This window comes from Phalacrocorax carbo, chromosome 14, assembly GCF_963921805.1.
Source record: "Phalacrocorax carbo chromosome 14, bPhaCar2.1, whole genome shotgun sequence".
NCBI lineage: Eukaryota > Metazoa > Chordata > Aves > Suliformes > Phalacrocoracidae > Phalacrocorax > Phalacrocorax carbo.
This window is the reverse complement of record NC_087526.1, coordinates 5,002,208-5,018,044: the sequence shown is the minus strand read 5'-3', so window position 1 is coordinate 5,018,044 and position 15,837 is coordinate 5,002,208. Positions and strand designations below refer to the sequence as shown.

Below are 15,837 nucleotides of genomic sequence, written 5' to 3'. Positions count from 1 at the left end.
AACTACTGTGTCCTTTATTTTAAAAACTTAGGAATATTTTGAAAATGTCTGTTAAATGGGAGGTTTTCGTGAGACAAATTTTGTTCTTTTAGGTAATGTGGTTTTGATAATGCTATGCCTATTCTGCATACAATAGAAAATGGTGACTTGATAGAGGGAATATCAATACATTTGCTGAATATCCAAACAGGATTTTTAGTAAATTAAGCAATGGCGCTGGGTGCTGAAACATTTTCATTCTTTTAGCATAACGTTTCAATGTATACGGACAGGTCTGTAAACATCATTGATTAAATTCTGAAGCATCAGTAATTGCCTCCAGTAATGAAGAAGTCCATAAGAACAGAAATTTGGCTGCTGAATTAAAGAAATTCAATGCTTATTGACATTAGAACACCTGATATTCTTATGACTTTTCCTATAATGATGTTCCCTTTTGAACCTTCTGCTTTTTCAAAGGTGAATAGGTAATAAGTTCTTTACCTGCATATATATACACTTCACTGTGTTTACAAATAACATTTACATAAACCTTGTATTTTAATAGAAACATATGAATGGGGAAAGCAAGGATGATAATCACCAAAAGGAACTCCAGAAAAGGAACTTTGTGTCTGCAGAGCCAAAGAGAGTAGCTACCTATGTACATAAAGCAGTTACTAAATCAAAGAATCCTGCAGAACAAAAGGAAATTGAAATGCCTTCATCCGAGAGTCCTGCATCTCTTGATACAATGAGATGTAGGTATTTTGACTTCTAATTTATAGCAGTACTGTATCAAAAGTTAGAGGTTAAATGAGGATTATCACAGTAGTACAATTTTACATTTATTTCATGCTTTTAAAATGAGAGATATTCCCTAATTCATTGTGTACCGCATAATTTAAGGAAGTGTATTAATACATCAATAACACTTTTATAGGTCGGTACAGTTATTTGACATCGGCGTAATATAGAAGTGCAATGCATAAGTGTTACAATGAATCTGGTAATGGCTCAAATAGTGCGGAGACTGCAAAAAGTGTAAGTGTGGCAAGTCGTACGCCAACACTTAAAGTAAAATTCCACACATCTGAGACTTGCAGATACCTAGAACTGGAACAGAGCAATATGGGACTTTACCTTGCTTTTTTTTGCTTTCATTCCTCGTGCTGACCATTAAGTAACTGTTTCCTAGGTGCTGAAAGAATATCAGAAGGAGATGTTACTCAAGAGCATATTTATAGTGAAAGATCACTTGGTCCTCAGGAGTCAACGCCAGAAAAAACAGAAATGTTCGACTTTGAGAAAGGAATCTCCCCCAATAATTTCTGTCCACAAAAAAAGAATATTCAAAGTATATGTCTAAGTCAGTCCCCTGAGATGATTGTTAGAACGCTAACGTTTGGAAATAAGAGTTTCTCACCAACTTTAACTGAAGCATCTTTGGTAAGAATATTAAAGTTACTTTACAATTATTTTAACTGAAATTGATCCATTCAGCTGGCAACTGTTTTATGTTTTTGTACATCTCCTTTCAGTAATGATTTTTATTTTTTTGTTGATGTGTAGCTCAGCTTAACGACAAATAAAACTGTCGGTAGAGAACGTGTAAAAGGATCTGTATCTGAAACACGTGATAATAATGAAGATTCAAGTTTCAGACGTTGCTTTTCGGACACACTTTCTGTTGAAGGAAAACGACAAGATATCACTAAACCTATTACCAAAAGTAAAGAAGAGGTATGTCACTAAATCCTTGGATTCTCAAAAGAGAGCTGCAGCTGTTGCCTATTTTGTCTACTTTACAGATGGTGAGGTTTAAGGGAAATGCATCTTTATTAATGCTAAACACTGTGTATGAAGTTTACTTGTGACGTGCTTGGAAAATCCTACTAGGTTAATTTTGAAGTATTTGAGATAAATTAGGGATTTGTTTATCATATGGATACAAGCAAAGAATTGTATCCCAACGTGGTCAGTTATAACTAATATCTTAAAAAATAACAGGGCCTAAATATTTTCTTCTTGACTTTCAATAAAAAGTAAATGATTTTTCACAAATTAAAGAATGGTGACATCTGCTTGGAAAAATTCTTGAGGTAAAAAAGTGCTCTCATAGTTTTAGCATTAAACCAGATAAAATATAAATTTAATTTAATATAAATTAAATATAACAACTATTGTAGCATTGGAAAATGAATAAAAACTGCTGTATACCTTCAAACCACTTCTCGTAAGTACTACTTCTGGTGGAAAAAAAGCACTAATGACTCCTTCAAGAAATAATTTTGTTTGTGTCCTATTGCAAGAAACAGTTAGACCTTTGGTCATATGACTTATTGCTATCATTAATTATTAATGTGGTAAAGAATTTGTTTATTCTTTCATCTAGTGAGACCTACTAGTAATTCATGCAGTGATTTTTTTTTTTTTTTTTTTCCCCTTGCTGTAGCTGTGTTCGTGTCCCTAGTTTAATGAAAAACCACATAAATGTGGATTTCTGATGAAGACTTCTAAAAGTGCTTTAATTTGGAAGCTAAGAAGTCGGTGACTTTTCTTTCAGGCTTGTGTACCACCATCTCCATTGTCCGTTTCCAGTGGAAGTAAAGTACAGTCTTGGAGTGAAGAACCTTGTGGCCCCATACATCAGTCAGGTACAAAAATTTAATTTAAAGCAGAAGACTTTCTATGCATCTCTGTAAAGGTTAAGAAAAATGTTTTTTGGCATAAAAATATGTCTCAAGTCTTTTAATCTTGTTTTCTATATTTTCAGTGTTATTCCATCTTTACTGTTTTTCTCATTTTCTCTGCTGTTTTAATTACCCTCCAAAAGCCAATAATTTGGCTCCAAAATGCAGTTACTGTAAAGAGTTAGTTGCACTCTTAAGGAGGAGTTAGAAACCTTCCCACTGATACTGGGGAAAAAAGTCAGGATAATGGTATTATCAGGAAAAGAGGGTTTTAGGGTGAATCTCTTTAATGAGCGAGTCTTGCATGGGTCAGAGTTATGTGTTCCACTGAAATCCTGCTGTTCTTTTACACCAAGTTTTCATATCTACTGAACAGGCCCTCCATAAACGTAATGCTTATTAATTTTTACATAGTTCTCAAGCTTTAAAGCCAAGACACATAATCCTAGAGTTTGGATCAAAGGGTCAATAAGCTCTTCTTTATCCTCCCATGTCATTGTTCTAAATAATCCTAAAATTAAGCATTGTTTTCCTCTTTATTAAAGGACCGACTATACAGACATTTCTCAAACGAAGGTATCACAGTGATACAGACAGCAATTCTGATGAAGTAGAAGCAAGCAAAGAGGAGGAAAAGAAAGGAAACAGAAGAACAAAGTTACAGCCTAGAAAATTATTTAAAACAGGTGATGCTGTTACTTACAGAGGTTAGTGTTGGAATGAAAGTTGATTATAGTTGTACAAATGTTTTAAAATAATGTAACAAAATTTTAACAAGAAAAGGTAATATCCATTAAAAAATGCATTTTACATGTTTTTTTAAAAAAGAAATAAAAAGAAATGCTAAATATGTAGAGACTATATGCATTTTAAAAGTCAGAAAATTGATATAAAAATAGAAACTGGTCTTAGCTATCTAACTGGTGAAATTAATATATATATAACAAAAGCTGTTCTAGGCCCTGTTGTAACTTCAGGTAGGATACCTTTTCATACTGAATTGTGACATTATCTTTTTTCTACTTCTCCTCAGTGTCTGAAAGCGTATCTACTGTATCAGTAAATGATCTGTCTGTTTTGGATGGGGAAATCTGGGAACCTGGTTGTTCAACTATCAGTATATGTCAGAAGCTCCAAAAAGAGTTTACTAAGAAAATTGAGGCAAGATGTTTCATATACAATATCAGTTGTCTGTGTGGGTAATGTGTGTATGAATTGTCTTACACCACAGAATTTGCTTAAAGGGACGTGAAAATTGCTATATGCATAGAACTTCAAGAAATGACAGAATCCAAGTTTCCTCTTATGCCTCTTTCTATTCCTTTATGAACCTAACTCTCCAATGATTTTCTTTCCCAGGTCTGTTTTGGTTTTTATCCTGTCTGTTTCAAAACAAGCTTTTATATCTGAAGTAATGAGCATACTGCATTTTTATTTCTTTTTTTCTTTCAAATTATCAAAGCCATGAAAGATTTATTTGCAAAAAGGAAAACATAGAATCACAGAATGGTTTGGACCTTAAAGATCACCTTGTCCAACCCCCTGCCATGGGCAGGGACACCTTCCACTAGACCAGGTTGCTTAAAGCCCCATCCTACCTGGCCTTGAACACTCTTGGGGATGGGGCATCCACAACTTCGCTGGGCAACCTGTTCCAGCGCCTCATCACCCTCACAGTGAAGAATTTCTTCCTTACAGCTAATCTAAATCTACCCTCTTTCAGTTTAAAGCCATCACCCCTTTTCCTGTCACTGCATGCCCTTGTAAGAAGTCCCTTCCCAGACACAAGCCTGAATAATGCATTTGTTCATCTAAGACAGCTGTAAGCATACACCATTCGTTCCATGTGTATTTTCTCTGTTTTGAGGAAATATATTTTTTAAATAATGTCCTTCTAATTAAATTAGGTAGAATTTTATCAGACATAAACCCATGTTTATTTATATTTCATTAACAAAAAGCTTTTCCTTAAAGGTTAGGGAGATAATTAAAAAAAAAGGATTTTTGCTCACTGTGATCTGATACTAAGCAATTACAGTACTAAACTACAGGGTTTTTTTCCTAAAGTGAAAATAATCTGAATTTAATGTTAAAACATCCTCATAGAGCCGCTCACAGAAAATGGATCATTTTACTAAGCAATCATTAAGAGCTGCCCATGAGCATTTGACAACAATGAGTTACCAGCTTCATGAATGCAGGTCTGTAACAAAATATTTCTTTTAAAACACCCTTAAAATCCAATGAATGCCTTCTAAAAGCAACTCATTTTGTTTTGGTAGGATCAGGCAGCTGGACAAATTTCATTTTACTCTCCTTGAGGAACTTGAGAATTTTGAAAAAGATTCTCAGTCCCTGAAAAACATGGAAAAAGAATTCTCGGTTTGTATTTTAATTGCTTGATCATGGAGAAAAGTGAATTCTTATGGAATCCATAGATTATTCATATCATCTTTAGCTTTAGATATTTAACTCTGATTTTAAAAGCCTTTATAATTTTGTTAAAGTTGGGTCAAATTTCAAATAATGAATTTGAGGTGTTAGGATTAGCTAATGCTATGCTCCTAGAATTTCTAGGTCACCACTATATGGGTTTTTTCCTAGAATAAACTACTGCTGCTACTTTTAATGGGCTGTTTAACCCAATTCATGAGCCGTTTTTTCAATTGGCCTGTATTTTAGGAACACCACGTAGGCATTCGAACCTGATTTTCTGTGCGTTCAGTGACAAACCAGTTGACATGGTGGGTCTGCTGTACGCTGTAATGTAAAAATCATTATACAAATATTCATATAAACACAAGTCTATATCCGCTTTTTCTTTCACTCTGAAGCTGTGGCTTAAATTATATGCAAAGTCTGATTAAAGTGCTATGCATGTTCTTTTTCATTGTTCTAAAGCTGTTATGGAACAGATTTTTGTGAAACTGGTTCCATGAAAACAGAATTCCTGAAGTGCCTCATCCTGCCAGCTAAGCTTATTATTTTTTGTTTCAGGCTTCTGTGGTGACTGTAACTCCTACTCATTCTGTGTTGGGTCTGTGGTTGTAGGTTATTTTATTCATATTAGATAGCAGTCAGTTTTAGTTTAGAAAATACTAGTTCCTACTGATTATCATCTGTTAATATTTTTCTTTTCAGACCTTTTGGAGAAAACATACACATACTTTTAGTACATACATGAAAAATGAGCAACAGAGGTTAGTAGACTGCATTAATCCCTGGTGGAGCTTTGTGTTCTGCTCATTTGAGGTTTAAGTTAGGCCAGCTACTATTCTCATGTAATTTCTCTCTTCCATGAACTACAGACAGTAGGTGAGATGAGAAAATGAGATTAAAATGTTAAGTTACAGGGAAAATTTAACTATTCTCCATCTAAATTTCTCCACATACCTGCTGGTCTATTCCAGTACTAACAATGATCATAATATTTATCCCTGTCATTAAGTACAAATAATGGGCTGTATCCATGATGTGTGTGGAAAGTTCATATGTAGCAAAGCCATTTGAACTGCCTTTTAATTCTTTAGAATTCAGATTCTTAAAACTTCATTTGAAAAGAACATCTACCATACTGTTGACTATGAAGAACGTATTTTTACTTCAGAGGTATGATGAACTCTTTCTTCCTTCCTCTTTTTAATAATTTTTAATTCTTTAATTTTACTAACAGATATCAGTACTGCCTTTTTTTTCCATAGAAAGTCTTTGTCCTCAGCATAGTTTTAATGCCAAGTAAGTATTTTTGTAGTTTTTCATTGTCATAAGATATCCTTTAATGTAATAATTTTTAGTGTTTTAGGGCTGGATTTGTCCCGTTAGAAGGTGTGTGCAATTATCTGGAAAACTGCTGCAAGATGTATTCTGTGGCTTTGTTTACCAGTGTTCATCATCCAAGAAAGTACAACTTTACAACACACGTCCCTTTTCTTAGGCAGGTGGATGTGTGTGCATCTGTATCTCTGTTATAAACCATTTAGGGATGTAACTGTCTTCTTGAAAATGGGCTACCAGTTGTGAGCAGAGAGGATGCATTCAGTATCTTTTTATAGATGCATCTGATGAAAGAAGACATAAAAGGACTCCAAGAGAAACTTCTTAAAGAAATGGTAAATGAAGTTATCTTGTCCTCATTTTTATTTATTGTTTAAGTATAGCTGTTTGAACACTAGAAATTGCAATTTTTAGTAATTTAGTCCCTTATCAAAAATAAAAATTAGTCAGAATCCAAGTATCACTGACATGTTATACTTTAAACCTTACTTGGGTGATAAAAGCAGCAGGTGGCTACGGATATTCTGTTTTAGTTCTGAGTCTTAATAGGCTGAATGTTGACTTGGAGAAGTATTGTATCTGGTATGTTAAAAGCAGCATGTACTGTGCACCAGAACTACAATACTTAAAATCTTCCTTTTTTTTTTTTTTTTTTAATTTGAATTATGTGATAAATGTAATGCTTTTCACACAGCATGAAGAGGAACTGTGTAATGTTCGCAGAGGACTGCAGACATTGTTTCTATCAGAAGATAGAATTCTGAAGTAATATTTTCAGATACCTTCCTGAAATTCAAGGTGAATGTAAGCATTGTTTTGTAATGTGAGATTTGAAAAAATTTTTTTTACATTCAAGAAAAACTATTGTAATGAAAGCATATTTTCCTTAAAACCTTTGTGGATAAGACTTCTTTTATATGTGAGATTTGGAATTATTTTACTGAACTTGCTCAAATGCAATATGTAAATTCTTGGATTTTTAGCACATGCTATTTTTTAAGAAGTCTTTAACAATTTTTATAGGTTATTTAACTGACTTGCAGAGAAATCGCTTTGAATTTCACTTTGAAGCTGCGTTTTGGGTCTGTGTGTACAGAATACCCTTTTTGTCTGATCCAGAATACAGTCAGAAATTGTTTAGGGATCAAATTGCCTGTTTTGATCTCAGTCCTATTTGTCTGTGCTGTTAGACTTCAGTAGGAGTTTCTAAGAGAAAACAAAACTCTGACACTTGTGGTTGAACTGTGTTGCAAATAATCATATTAAATATTTCAAGAAAAATGTATATTGTCTGTCTTTTTTTTTTTACAAAATGATGTTATTACTATTTTGCTTTAAATCAGTAATACGTATATGAATGAGAGTCATATACTTAGATTTCAGAAGATTTCCTAAGAAAACGACCAGTGAGTCATAATTTACATTCCTCCATTGTTGCCACGTATCAGCTAGAAGGTTTCTTCTTCTGATGGGCAACTTCTAAGCTAGTACTTCTCTCAATGTGCTTTTAAATTAAGCAAAAAGCTACCTTGCATTTTATAGTTCCTTAACAATCTTGTAATCTTTTTTTAACTTGCAATCCTGCATGTATATACTGTAAACTTTTCAGGTTGAGAACAATTTCTTTAATATTTTTCCTTTAAGTTCTCTTAAAAAATGGGGATTAAAAGCTCACAGCTGATCAAGAAGTAACAGATGCAGACAATAACTCATAGAATGTGCATGTCTTGGAGCTTGTCTCCGTTACCACGTGCAGAACTGTCTCTTTACCATGGAACTGACTCCAGATTAACACTCCCAGGATCTCAGGAGCCTGAGCTCACTCAGCACCGGACTAACACCACTTCACAGCTTCTGGACCAAGGCTGAGGATGGTATGTGCTTGTCTTTAGCGGCTGTTATGACCAAAGAGGTCTCAGAAGAATATATTAGCCAGTTTGGGTGTAACAGCGCTTCACAACTTAATTGCCTCATAGCCCTTATTGTACATTCCATTTTACCTCTTATTTGACAACCTCTTGGTTGTCTTTAACATAATACACGCTTCTCTGTCATTTCTTCCATTATCCCTTCTACCCTCTGAACTCCTCTGTCTTTCCTCAGTTTCCTTTCTATTGTCCTAATACTGCTTTTATTATCAACACAGAGACCGTTACTTACAGTTGTGTTCTTTAATCTTTTTCTTTTCCTCATACAAACTGCATGGTTTCAGTAACATATCTTTCAAACTCTTACTTAATTTCACTCCAGCTAGTTCTGAACGCTGCAATTATGCTAAATTGCTGCTGTTATTGTCTAATTGTTTTTTAAAAGGTCTCATAGACTGGCTTTCATAATTTTAAGTTGTTGTCTGTTACTTGGGTCTCGTTGATTTGACTTTCTTCAAACCCACCTATCATTTTTTCCAAATATTAATCCAGAAGTTCCCTGCTGAACATCACCACTGTCTCCATCTTGGTGATAACTCACCAGTTTCCTTTTATTAACTCTTTGCTGGCTTGCCCATGCAATGTCTCTGTCCTACAGGTACTTCATGTATCTTTGATTTATCCTTCATTACTTCTGAGAGTAACCGTTTCCTAAAGTTTATTTTCAGAGAGAAAAATGGCATGATTTAAAATTGAATTTTAAGGTAAAGTTATGGTAGAAAACTCTGACAGAGATCCTCAAAGAAAATGGGAAAATCTATTGATTTCTAAATTACTTCTGTATATTTATATTAATATTGTCTTTAAATTAAATTGTCTTTAAATTAAAGAAAAAAGAAGTCCATACTCGCATATTGTAGCCTGAACTCGGGTTTTGTGAGCAACCTACGGTAACTTCAAAGTTAGCCTCGCTCAGAGCAGGGGATGGGACCCAATGCCCTTGGAAAGGACCTAGGTTCTTACCCACCTAAATTAATCTACGGCTTTATGAAAAAGATTGCTTTTATCCTTCCTGAAAATAGCCATCTTTAAAAAACAACTTCTCAGATCAGAAACAGATGTGATAGGTTTCTGTCCAGTGTGCACTGAGAGCAGAACGCAGAGAAATTGGTGTTCTTAGACTTCCCTGATGGGAAATGGTTTATTGTAAACAGAACTGGTTGCACATTAAATATATTTCTTATTAATTAATTTTAAAACCATAAGGCTACGTTGTCTCTGGAAATTGTTACACTGAAATTGCCAGTAAATAATTTGGTCCACTCATACCATCTACATAAGTGTACTTCATGCTTTTCTAATTTTTCTGAGCCTCTGATTTTGTGGGGTTTGTTTGGGTTTTGGTTGTGGGGTTTTGGTTTGGTTTTTTTTTGAGACTGTGATCACTGTCGTCTCCACTAGATGGACCTCATGAGATGTTAAACTTTTTTTTATCGGTCCAATTGAATTTTATCTCTATGTAAAACAATGTTTTTCTCTTAACCGTACTAGGTTTTAAAAAGTGCACCACAAGGCCCAGTTCTCTTCTTACAGTGAGTGCATATTGGAAAAGTAACACAACTGTGATTTTTTTTTTTTTTTTTTAAGTGAGGATTCATGATAAAATAGAAGTATGAAATGTTATTGTCCATCTATAAGTCTTCGCCCCACCCTATTACCTTCTAAAAGCTTGGAGCAAGTACAGCCAAATTTAACAAATGTAAGAACATGAAGCATACTGCAGGGGAGTATTCACAAGGGCAAAGTTCTGCACAGGGAGATCAGTTTTGGGGTTTTTTTTGGTGGGTTTTTTGTTTGTGGATGGGAAACCCCAGGTGTCATTCAAAGCAGGCACCTATATGAAGTGATAGGGCACTGCAGGCCTGTTCCTTTCTTCCCTTGGGAAGCAGTGGCACGAGGAGGACAGCCTCGCTAAGCTAAACATCCTTCCGGCAGATGCCGTCCTAAGTTCCAGCAGTAACAGGGCGCAGTACGTGGCCCAGGGAACGCATGCAGCCTCCAAACCACTTGATAGACTTGCCCACGAATAAGCTGACAGCAGTTAGCTGACAGTGTGGCTCTGAAGTAGTCACAGCTTTCTGTCTCTTACCGGTAGTAAGCAGAAAAAAGGCTGGGGTGCTTGTGATGGAAGGAGAGCTGAGAACAGGGGGAAGCAGCAAAGCATATTGCTGCGTAACTACAAGATGGTTAAGCGCCGTTAGTAACACAGCTCTAGGCATTGTTTCAAATTTTAAATGCTGCTCTAAGCTACCCTTAAAATATTTTAATTTTATTTTTCAACATCATTTTAATGTGTTTTATACAATATTTTTATTACCAGTGAAAGTATGCATCGCTGCTAAATAGGGGTGTTACTTTCACGGATTGTTAGTCAAGTTTATAGTTAACAGTGGGTCATCTACTGTTCTCAAACTAAAAATGGTTCTTCTGATGAAGAAATCTTTCTCTCCTTTCTGTTTATCCTTTTTGTATATTACACCTGGACTATCATTATATTGTTGTTTAGGATTAATAGTATTTTATCAATAATAAAATTAAAATTATTGATAAATATAATTAACAGTATGTTAAAAGATTATTTATAATGTTACCTGTTTCTCTGAAAAGCCAGCAAGTTATAAAATTGCAATAAATAGGAAAAAAGAAAATCTTTGGATGAAGTAACTGGGCAATTCAAGCCTTCAACTGATACTCACAGAAGTCAAACGTTAAAAAGTTGTACAAAGTTAGAGCTAGCTACAGCGAAGCTAGCAAGCTCTATTGGTCCTGGCCACCACATCTCCTGTGATCCCGCAGTTTCTTCTAGCATTGCCCTTACTGACGTGTAAGTGTTGCGCTGTATGTTCTTACCTTCCATCCTTAAACATTAGTTTGTCCAAAGAATAGCACTGTATCTCCATCATTTCATCCCCTGCTGAGCAGCACAAGAGAATTGAAAGTTAGGCCTTCCACTGTTTGCGTTGATTCTATTCACCACCTTGCAGCAATTTAGGAGTAGTCTATGCAAACAATTTCATATACTGTATTTTCTTTATTGTTTTCATGCTTCATGGAGAGAGACCATCTCAATGAAGCTACAGGATGGTGCCTTTTCAAGTTCTTAACATTGAATGTCTTCCTAAAGGGATAGCATTTAAGCCTCTCACAGAGAAATTTTTATCCTGTGAGTGTATGGGCCATTCTGTTGCTGTCTCGTCAGGCATGCTTTCCAGCTATCAGTGTATTTTTTTTTTTTCTCCTAAGTTTTGCCTTTTAGTAGTCTTTAGAATTCCCAGATGTTTCTAGATGTCAAGCATTATTAGAATGTCTGGCTTTACATTTTTCTCAACCAGTTCTATTTGCTTTGTTATTAGCATTTAGTAGCTTTTTTTTTCTTCTTACGGTCAGAAAAGCATTAACATAATTTGCCAAACATCAAAGTACATTGTTACATTTAGTTGTCATTCTTTAGAGGGCCAGAACCTCCGCTAGTGTAGAATGACCATCGTGTTATGCTGGTTAGGATCTGGTCCAACACATGGATACTCCACAAGACGGAAAGCCTTAGTTAAGATCATCCTTTTGAAGACTCTGTCGATAAAGCAGTATGATCTGGGGCATAATAATTGTAACGTCCTCCCTTCCCAGCTGTCCCTGGGGAAAAAAGAGCTTGAGGAAACGTGTTCATTTCCTGCAATAAGTAGTTATTTAATTAAAGAACAAAAGTAACAGGAATCAAAAATGCTTGCAGCTGTGATTCTGTTAGACATTATATAAAAAAGAATGAAATTATAATACATTAAATTAGTTTTTAGAACATGAACTTAAGTGTTTTACAAACTAATTGTGGTAAGTTCAAAATGTCTTGTCAACGTAATGCTGGATGACAGTGTGTCACGTCCGTTTATGTCAGAGGCCTTGGAATGGTAAAGCCTGTACATGCACATCATCTCCTTTTCCAAGATAGACTGCAAAACAGTTTAAAACAAGTGTGAAAGGAGAGTGGTAGGTTTTTTCAAGTAGCTTTACTTCGGTCTTTTTCAGCAGATCGTCCCACTCCACAGGCCACCGCTCTTCTGACTTCAGAGCGAAGTACGTCTCTTGTGTTTCTTTCTGTATGTAAGTGCTGCAGAGACTTCGTCTGCAGAGTCCTTCTTTCACATAAACATCAAGGTATCCTGGACTGAACTTTAGGGAAAGACTTATATTCCCTGATGTGTGTTCAGCAGCAATATCAAAAAGTAAAGACAGATTCTTCTCAGAAGAAAATTTCTATGGCCTGTGAAATCTAGGAGAAATAGAGACATTTTTCAAACCACATTGAAATTAAAAAATACATATATAATTTTTTTAAATTCTGTGTTAGATTAACAAAAATGTTTTAAACAGAACGAATACTGTTTTTTTTTTAAAAAAAAGTATAGTAACAGTATTGAAGAGTATGAGTGACTGTAAGTCTTAATTTTCACCAGCACCTTTCCACACATATGCCACGACTAGTTCAGTGACAGTCCTCAGGGCCCACTGTAACCAGTTTACAGTTATTTGGGGGTGCAAGTGAAAATACAGGTCTGGGGTTGATTTGGGTTTTCTTCTTTTAGGAATTAAGCAATGGCTTGTCATTTGTAGAAATATTTTTTATTGTGCAGCGATCTTGTTATTTTGTAAGAGTTCAGCACTGATGAGCTGATGCTCTGGAAAATATGAGGACATACTGTTGGTCTAATATACAACGGTCTTAAGAGTCTGTCGGGAATAAATATACTCTTGCTCTGGAGGCTTGTTCTTTTGGCTGAGATATGTAATTAAAGCCCCAGTCATTTGTAATGCCTTAGCACTAATTGTAAATTGTAAGCCTGTTTACTCCTAATATCCTGAACAAATTTTAGAATATATCATGATAATCTACTTAAACTCCCCAGGTAGCTTCAATTAGAGAAGGTATATCTCACTTTCAGGCTTAAACTGCAACCATCCCGTTTTTTTTCCCTGTATTTCATTCTATCAGTGCAGCGATGTCTTGCCATAAACATCGAGTCTGAGTCCTGTAACATTAAAAGGGCCCTGACAATTGCACTGAACAGTCTAGAGTTATATAAGTGTAACACTTAGACCGATGTACACGAGCCGTAAAGGCCAAAGTGGATTTACCTAGACTTTCTCTTCATTGAACAGCCGAAGCCCAGTTAAGCTGGAACTTGTTCCAGAAATAAGCAGCCTTCCAGAACGCGAGACTGCACATCGCGTTCCCTAGCACAGTGTTAGGCAACTTGTTTTAGCAGCAACACACCTGAGAATGCTTACAGGCAGGGCGAGAGTACGCTGTGCGCCGAGCAGCTCCCTAGGTTGTATTTTAAGAGCAATGGACTTGCTCAGGAGACCTCACAGAAATTGTAGGAAATAACCGATTGCTATTTCACTTTTTCTCTAACGAGGTCTCTTTGCAAGCAGTGGTGCCTGTGGAATCAGCCTCTCTCACATTTCTTTCCCCACTTAGAAAAGGGAAATGGATGTTTTCTTGCACATTTAAACACAGCCCTGGTCCTTGGCACTGGCGTGTGAAGCAAGGGCTGGATTGACTGGGTTCACACTGGCCCAACCGCTCGGAGAGTGACAGAGTCCAGACCAGTTCTCCCTCCTGACCTCTCCCCTGGACTGCCGTTAAGTGTGCTTTGGGGGTGGCGCTCCTTCCAACAGCGGCTGGACTGACGTGCAAGAGAGACTCAAAGCTACAGGCTGAATCCATTAGAACAAATCCAATTAGAACAACTGCGTTACTTATGGGTATCGTGCATATATGTCCTGTTACGGTATGCAGAATTCTAGATCTCTTAGCAGGGAAGGTGCAATGTTCGTGATGATAAGGTTGCACACTCAAGTCCATTTAATTTAAAAACCTTTATGCAGTGTATTAAGTTGTTCGGCTACTTTTAAAAAAATCACTTGTTTTCTATGTAACATAGAAACATACCCTACATTTAATTTTTTTGTCATAGCTTTTAAATCTGTGGTGCAAAGAATGCAAACTGAGAGATGTTCTAGAGAAGGTCTGGAGGCTTCTCAGTACGTGCTAATCAAAGGGAAAAAAATCAGAAGAGCCAGGTTCTGAACAGGAAGAGAAACACTTCTATTTTCTTTTAAAATAAAGCTTCCTTTACCTATTCTTCTCCCACATCCAGCACGTAAGAGCAAAATCGACAGATTCAGGACTCAAGCAGGCTGGGTTTAGCAGGAAATAGAAATAAATAGCTGGAAAACTGACCTCGTCAAATGTTTGCTTGATGCATGTACCTCCATTTCATTACTTTTGTATTCATTTAGCTCCTTCCGAATTGCTGCCTAGGAATTGAAAATAGAAGAAGGTTAACAAATAATTTTGTATTTATAAGCATTGTAAAACACCAGACTTGCAGAGCAGAACAGCAGCTTTCTAAGGCTGAAACAATAGGTGTTTGGCAGAGCACAGCACACTATGCCAGGGGAGATGCTGGGTATTTGGGTGATGTGGCCTGGTGATACGAGACTTCTTACCGTTCATTACTGATCGCTGACAGGGTCGCTTCGGTCTAGAAGCAATTCTGACAGGAGACTAAACCCATAGTGCTTATTGTCTCACATTCACTAAGGTTCCAGTTAAAATTTGTTAAGGATTAAGACACATCGCTGAGAAATGGATCAGCTGGTCAACTGACTTATGGAGTTTCAATGTGTGTCATTTTTTAAATAAAAATCAGACCGTTTGCCCTATTGCAACCTGCAAATACCCATCCAGGCTGTGTTACCACTTGCATCCATAGGATTGCATGGTCATGAGTGAAGAAAGATGTTCTCTTTTGGTGCTTAATATAATGAAATTCAAGACTACAAAAATGAGAGCGTTCTGTTTAAATGGCAGCTGTGAGTGAACTGGAACATACTGGTGCTTTCACGGATTCTTATACATTTGGTACTTCGTAGTTTAGCTACCTAAAATTATGAGGCTTATACCCATGTTCATGTTACATACAGAGATTTGGCTTATTAAAAGAAAAATGAGGAAAAATAATGCGTCTACTCTGAAAGAGAAGTTTTTCATTCACAAATGCAAAGGTCAAACTCCTGACCCTGAATTCCTGACATGCCACCAGTATATGCAGTTGAACTCTGACACTTTCTTCTTAGCTTACAAACCTGCCTAGTTAACAGTATAAACCCAGTAAAACTAGGAAAAGCCTAATTTTAATATATACCCGGTGCATACAAGGGGAAGACAATATCATTATTCCACTGATTAATAAATAATCGCTTATTCACTGTTTTAGTGAGCTCAGGAGAACAGCTACCGTAGTGGACAGACATTGTTCCTTTTCTATGCGAGTCCTCTAAAACCACGTGCTACGCTTTTTACTGGGGAGAGGCTGGAATGGAGAATGAAGTGTTCGATCTCCACATCTCAGCACAGAGCAGTAAGTTTACCCGGGAATTATCTCAGCATCCCAACTTGT

General features: G+C 36.2%; 2 protein-coding genes and 1 long non-coding RNA gene across 3 annotated transcripts in view; 2 read left to right on the top strand and 1 right to left on the bottom strand.

The window, feature by feature from the left end:
- SYCP2 (synaptonemal complex protein 2) overlaps positions 1 to 7,729 on the top strand; it is a 30,299-nt gene extending 22,570 nt beyond the window's left edge. Inside the window, 12 exon segments of the mRNA XM_064465339.1 lie at positions 548 to 740; positions 1,178 to 1,428; positions 1,552 to 1,722; positions 2,546 to 2,636; positions 3,218 to 3,379; positions 3,706 to 3,833; positions 4,779 to 4,873; positions 4,955 to 5,054; positions 5,814 to 5,872; positions 6,203 to 6,281; positions 6,725 to 6,781; positions 7,141 to 7,729. Coding sequence (XP_064321409.1) covers positions 548 to 740; positions 1,178 to 1,428; positions 1,552 to 1,722; positions 2,546 to 2,636; positions 3,218 to 3,379; positions 3,706 to 3,833; positions 4,779 to 4,873; positions 4,955 to 5,054; positions 5,814 to 5,872; positions 6,203 to 6,281; positions 6,725 to 6,781; positions 7,141 to 7,215 — 1,461 coding nt within the window. The 3' untranslated portion in view covers positions 7,216 to 7,729.
- Positions 7,730 to 12,036: 4,307 nt separating this feature from the next.
- The window catches only part of PHACTR3 (phosphatase and actin regulator 3), a 116,795-nt gene continuing 112,994 nt past the window's right edge, over positions 12,037 to 15,837 (bottom strand). The window contains exons 12-13 of the mRNA XM_064465338.1: positions 14,616 to 14,692; positions 12,037 to 12,641 (exon numbers count right to left, since the gene is read on the bottom strand). Of these exons, the coding sequence (XP_064321408.1) occupies positions 12,626 to 12,641; positions 14,616 to 14,692 (93 nt within the window). The 3' untranslated portion in view covers positions 12,037 to 12,625. The remainder of the gene's footprint in view (positions 12,642 to 14,615; positions 14,693 to 15,837) is intronic.
- LOC135315703 (uncharacterized) overlaps positions 15,625 to 15,837 on the top strand; it is a 118,774-nt gene continuing 118,561 nt past the window's right edge. Inside the window, exon 1 of the long non-coding RNA XR_010375196.1 lies at positions 15,625 to 15,798. This is a non-coding gene — a long non-coding RNA (uncharacterized LOC135315703). The remainder of the gene's footprint in view (positions 15,799 to 15,837) is intronic.